The following is a 6,183-nucleotide window of genomic DNA, read 5'->3' on the forward strand; positions in this document are numbered from 1 at the left end:
CGTTTATTCTCTCATTGGTAAACAGCAATAAAAGCATTGGCACAAAATTTTAACAACAAAGGCCTTTCATACCATGCAAGAGAATCATTAATCATTGTATAAACACAAAACTACAGAGCCAAACCTAAACACAAAGCACAAGATTCCCTTTAAAAACAAGTTTGCATTTTATCATTCATTTTGGATGCACTACTGTACAAAATATGTCACAAAAATGTATACAACTAGAGTAAATTATTTGGCTGTGCTGATTTATGACAATATTTTGTTGCCTGGATAAAATGGACAGAAAGCTAAAATAAGATATTTTTTTAAAATAGTGTTTCCACTCTATAATACATTCACTGGCTCAGAACAATAACCTATATAATACAATTCATGACATATGAGTTCATTAAAAATCTAACAAAATAAGTCCTAAATAAAATAAACCAAATGAAATTACATTACAGTTAAATCTTCCCATCCCTGAATATCTTCTCAAGATCCATACCAAAAGGATATTCCTAATACAGGTCTGTTAGTGAACCAGTAACATACTAAAGTCCACACTGATAATCAGTGAACCCACATACACTGTTTTAATATTAAGTCCACCAAAGTTCACGTACATATCCTGTAACATAAAATACAAAAATGAGTTTAAAAATGAAACAATCACAAAACGCAAGGAGAAGGATTTGGGCACAGTTTGAGTTTACGTAAGTCTTTAATTGTTAAAAAGCCTGTCTTCACATAACTCAAGTGGCCCTTTAGAGGCACCACCAAACACCTCAATGTTGCTGTCAGCCCAGGCCACCACATTCCCAGGCACGTAGGAGGAGCAGTTGGCCATGGCGCTGATGTCTACATGTCGGAGAACACGGTCCCAGATGTTGAAGTGACTCAGCTCACCGACGAAGGCCTGCGTGGCATCAAAGCGACCTCCGACCACGTCCTGTTGAAGCCATAAACAACAAACCTCATTTAAAAAATGATTGCTTTATTTATTCTCTCATAACTGAGGCTATACTGGGAGGGGTTACAGATAACACAATATTATATGAAACAAAACTGCACAATAATATCAATTGTCCTTCTATTTTTTCCACATGCGCCTCATTTAAACTTGTATAGTGAAGTGTATTAGAAGTAGAAGTAGTTTGTAATTTCTAGAACCCTCTGCTGTCTGTGAGATGAATTGCAACTGCATCCAAAACACTGACAGCTCTTTTGTCATTACAAACATATGACTGTAAGCTTCATAATGACTCTGTTCCAAAAGCTTGAGTCAAATGGGTCATTTGATGACTGAACTACATACACTTCTTGCACTGCAGAATTTTTGGCAACTTTCTTGAAATGTGTTTTATTTAGTTTTATTTGAACCTTTTTTTTCCAAATGCATTTTTCAAGCAGTGTGATTTTTCTACAAAACACTGGTTTTGAAATGATCTGCACCCCTGCAATTAATATTTTGTGACACCTGCCCTGGAGAGAATAACAGCACTGAGTCTCTTCCTGTAACGCCTACATATAGAGGGACCTTGTTCCACGCCTCCATGGTGAACTCCTTTATATTCTTAGGGGGTGGCACAGTGGTGCAGCAGGTAGCATTGCTGCCTCACAGCTCCAGGCTCCCCGGTTCCATCCTGAGCTCAGGTTACTGTCTGTGTGAAATTTCACATGTTCTCCCTATGTCTCTGTGGGTTTCCTCTGGTTTCCTCCCACCTCCCAAAGACATATGGAGTGGTCCAATGTTCCTGGGTTAGGCTCAGGACCAGTGCAACCCTTACCAAGATAAAGCGTTTACTGAACATGACTTAATGAATATTCTAAGGTTTGTGCTTGTGGACTTTAATTCAGACCACAGGTTTTCAGTAAGGTTCAAGTCCAGAGACTGAGACAGTCATTGCATCACACTTATTTTGTGCTTCTTTAACTATTTTTGTGCTGATTTAGAAGTTTGGCTCATCATCATGTTGACAGCTCTATTGCCAAATGTTAACCTCCTGACACAGGCAACCAAGTTTTTTGCTGAAATGTCCTAGTACTTAGCAAAATCCATGATAGCATCATTCTTCACAAGAGCCCCTGAAGCCACAAAACAACTCCAAATCATCAGTGATGCACTTCCATATTTTACAGTGGGTATAAGTTTTTGACATTAAACAGGATGGTGTACAGGATGGTGTACATGATCAAACATTTTTATTATCTTTAATTATGGAAGTGGTAATTAATGGTAGTGGTAGTGGTAGTTTTTCTTTTACTTGATGAATCAACTAAACTGTGGAATTCTAAAAATAAAAAAAAATAAAAAAAACTGTAGAGCTTTTTTTCCCCTACTGCTTCACCATCCCCCTCACTGCATGTCAAGACAATGTCTCATGGTTCCAATTCTGGTAAACTTCCAACTGTTTTAGACTTCATATTTATACCCTGTGGAAACAGGGCATGGTTAAATGCAGCAACAGATTTCCTGATGGCAGACTTCCTTTCCCTTCTCGATTCCAAGTGTGTACTTGCATCACAATAATAGCCATTGCAGCACATGTGGAGGAGGGTATAGCTCTTTAGGAAACTGTGTAGTCAAATTTCTTGAACCTGTGCACAGCTTGTTAACTAGCTAGCTGACATTAATCTCTGAGAAGCATGAAGACAGCCAACTGCATCTTTTTGAAATGCTGCTCATGTGGCATCACAGGGCAGAGTAACACACTCAGAGGAAAGTGCTATCTGCCCTCTTCTGCATACAGGAGCTCACAGATCCCCACGACTGGCTATTGTCACTGTGATTGACAGGGGAGAGAGTAATACCATCCCTCTCTCCCAGAGAGCATGGCCAGCTTTGCTCCCTTGGCTCCTGGCTACAGATGATTGTGAGATTGTCAAGATTTAAACTCGCAAACTCGCAAAAAGGATGAACAATTTTCTGTTCCGCCACATGGAAGCTGACATTTCTCGATAATTGGATACACAAAATCCAATTTCAATGTAGCAAAGCATAGAGTATATTAAATGTTAAGTATTTTATCACCCATGCTTACACATTCAACATGGTTTTCACACTTTTGAAAAGGAAAATACATCACATTGCAGTGTCAACTCTGCAGATACTTTAACATAATCCTAGCTACAACTCAGTGACTCAGTGCTTTTGGTCTTCAAGGAGTCACCAAACAAACTTTCTTTGGGAATTCCCCTTAAAGGACAAGGTGATGGAAAAGTGACTATGATGTAAGCACATGCATTCTTTCAAGTATTTCCTGCAACATGATTGCTGTTATTCTCACCTGTTCCTGGCCCAGAATGAGGACTCCATCAGGTTTGATGGGGTGCCATGGGGCCAGGTTCTCCCCTGAGCCCAATTTCTGGCCGTCCTGGTAGGTCTCCCACAAACCATCTCTAGTAGTCCAGGTAATGCAGACGTGGTGCCATCTTCCATCATTCAGAGACAGAGGTAGCTGTGCCACCTCCACAGGGATGGAAAGGTGAGAAAATTCACAACTGTGTGAATGTCAATAATGACTACACCCCTGTTAAATGTTATTATGTAAATGTTATTTTCAGCTATATACATTTTTCAAATATTTAGCAACTTATGATGCTTCCAGCTTAAGAGGACTGAAATGGTCTCACAGAAATAGCTTGAAAACAATTATATTTACCTTGTCATTGATGAGTAGCTCTATTGGATTGTTGCCCCATTCAATCAGCACAATCTCGTTTGCTTGCCCGGGGACACCATAAGAAAAAGGGGTCCCAATGCCAGGGCTGGCACTGGACTTGAGCCACATGCACACGGTAAAGGCATACATTTCTGGCAGGCTCTTTTTCACTCGGCCAAAAAGGTAGTTTGTGCGCAGGGGTAGGGAGAGTTTAAAATCCTCAGGGGACTTGAATCCTGTACCTGCTGGCAGAGAGTGTGAATTAGCAATGGGTCACCTCTGGTGGGAAACATAGTTTTCTGTATAACATCAAAATAGGCCTCAACTCTCCTAATACCATAGACTTTCAATTTTCTGACAAATACACGTTCATGACTGCATAAAGAATTAAATGGCGACGCAATGGGAAAACTGAGGATGAATGGACCTAATATGAAATATATCAGATGTCTAAATGGTTGTGAATACCTCGCTCCAGGTCAGAGATTCTGTTAATGAGGGTGTTAAGGGTGTTTTCTGTTTGCTGCCGATGAACAGATGTCTCATTGTACAGCTGTGACTTCTCTTCCTCCAACTCATTGACTTTGCGCAGGAGCTGGCTCTCTAGATCGTCCAGCCTACGTTGCAGAAGGTCTCGCAGCTCACTGGGGAATGGAGCTCCAGAGAGGCTGGCACGCATCTGCTGTTGCTGTGAACAAAAAAAAATGATATAGAGAAAATTTTATGAAGCTGTTATTTTTCTGCATGTCCTGATACATGCTGAGAACATGATATGATTTATATATAAGAATATTGACTTATGCCCACAATACATCACTTAAAGACGTGTGAACAGGAAAGTAAATCAGCAGATTCAGAGATCAATTGAAGGCAGCACTGTTTTGCTTTTGTTTTGACAATGTATGTAACATGATCATTTTGAGTAACTACCCTGAATTAATACCAATCCACATATTATCTAGGAGATGATAAACAATGCAGTAATACTGTGATCATTTTTTGCACACCTGCCTAAAAAAGCATGAAACCTATTATATTTTTGGGGCTAATGAGAGCCTCTGAATCAAATCAAGAGTTTTATAAGAATCTTGTGGCTCAATTGAGCCTCACCAACACTGTAAAATAAACAAAATCAAAAAAACTACAATTACTTCATTCACTTTGTTGTTCACTTATCGTTTCAGCTGCAGGGGTGGACTAATAATTAATTGGCATTGTTCACTAATTACGGTGGCGTGAGGGTTTGCCCGGGGTAAGAGATATAGATAGAACAAGATGGGGGGATAATCCCTGTAAATCCTCACCGCCTACACTTAATTACGAAAATTAAAAAGCTCTTAAACACAGTAAACAAGATTTACAGTAAATTTATCGCATATGTCAGTATATTTATAATACAGTGTTGTTGGACAACATTTCTAAAATATTTGGACTCATGTATGATACAGAACTGACATATGAAATTTGACATATGAAATATGAAAATTAATATCTTTACCTTATACTATGTGTGTGCATGTGTGTGTGCCTGTGTCTTTACATATATAGAGCATTCTAAACAAGGCAAAACAGAAGAGTATTTTATAATAAGAGTGCAGATCATCTGAGCTGGAATCAGCCACACCTGACATTCCTGTGTATAATGTGTAGACTTGTGCGTAACTGTGGGAGCAGTCTCTCTCACCTCCAGGTTCTGAAGCCTGTCCTTCAGGCTCTGCATGGTCTTACCCAGCGCGTCCAGAGTTTCGTTTGGATCCCTCGGGACATCGTCCATCGTGTCTTTAGCATTCCTCCACGATGAAGAGTCTTCTGAGGTGGTCTCACACTGAGCCAGTTTGGATGTGAGCTCTTTGATGGCACCCAGTTGGTGCGTAATTGTCTCTTGCTGCTGGAGAACAGTCTCCCGGAGCTGCAGCACTGTCTTCTTCAAGCCTTCATCACCCTGAACACTCTGAACGGGACAGCTCGGGTCTTTATCAGCGGGGATCACTGTGCACAAAAAGCGCTTGTCCTTGTCCTCCTGGCTGTGGACTGCTTTAACGCAGCTGATGCTAAAGAAGACGCACATGAGCAAAACGGAAGGACGCCTCATTTTCGGAGATAATAATAATGACAACAGTGGTGATGATGATGATGATGATGATTATGATGATGATGATGATGGTGGTGATGATGATGATAATGTCCACCTCAGAGAATCAGGGTCAACTTTTCACGGTTGTCTCCCATGCGCGCGCGCTATCAGCGTCCTCAGCTCTTTGGAGTCATTTCCTCACCAAACTCCACTTCATCAGTGAAGTCAGTGACTCTGAATCACGGTATGACTCCCCTCTCAGTCCTGCGCTCGCGCTGACACTGTAAGATTACTGCCTCCTCTTCCCCTCCTGATAGGTTGATAGTATTTACGTCACAATACGAATGCGCGTGAAATAATGAACCAATGAAACCAGCCAATGAGGAAATAGAATCTTGAGAAGACACCAATCTTGAGAAAATGATAGGTTGTGTGCTCTTACCCAAAGTTTTCAGTTTA

The 6,183-nt window shown here is 40.5% G+C and overlaps 1 protein-coding gene across 2 annotated transcripts; it reads right to left on the bottom strand.

Moving 5' to 3' along the window:
* nptx2b (neuronal pentraxin IIb) lies at window positions 1-6,183 on the bottom strand. 2 transcript variants are annotated; one of them, XM_026915659.3, is made up of 5 exons: window positions 5,335-6,183; window positions 4,119-4,338; window positions 3,651-3,892; window positions 3,276-3,455; window positions 1-937 (listed from the first exon to the last, which is right to left on the bottom strand). In XM_026915659.3, the coding sequence occupies exons 1-5, from the start codon at window positions 5,740-5,742 to the stop codon at window positions 710-712; spliced, it is 1,278 nt and encodes a 425-aa protein (XP_026771460.3). In that variant the 5' UTR covers window positions 5,743-6,183; the 3' UTR covers window positions 1-709. The 2 variants fall into 2 exon arrangements, with proteins under 2 accessions (XP_026771460.3, XP_026771459.3); XM_026915658.3 differs by having other exon boundaries at window positions 3,651-3,895.

This window comes from Pangasianodon hypophthalmus, chromosome 12 (assembly GCF_027358585.1).
Source record: "Pangasianodon hypophthalmus isolate fPanHyp1 chromosome 12, fPanHyp1.pri, whole genome shotgun sequence".
Taxonomy (NCBI): Eukaryota; Metazoa; Chordata; class Actinopteri; order Siluriformes; family Pangasiidae; genus Pangasianodon; species Pangasianodon hypophthalmus.

Bases quoted from the DNA above. Each gene is read 5' to 3' on its own strand.
- nptx2b (XM_026915658.3), bottom strand. From the start codon at position 5,742: ATGAGGCGTCCTTCCGTTTTGCTCATGTGCGTCTTCTTTAGCATCAGC. The intron at 3,456-3,650 runs GTAAATATAATT...ATCCCTGTGGAG, and splicing joins AGCTACTCATCAATGACAAG to GTGGCACAGCTACCTCTGTC. The intron at 938-3,275 runs GTGAGAATAACA...TGGCTTCAACAG, and splicing joins TCATTCTGGGCCAGGAACAG to GACGTGGTCGGAGGTCGCTT.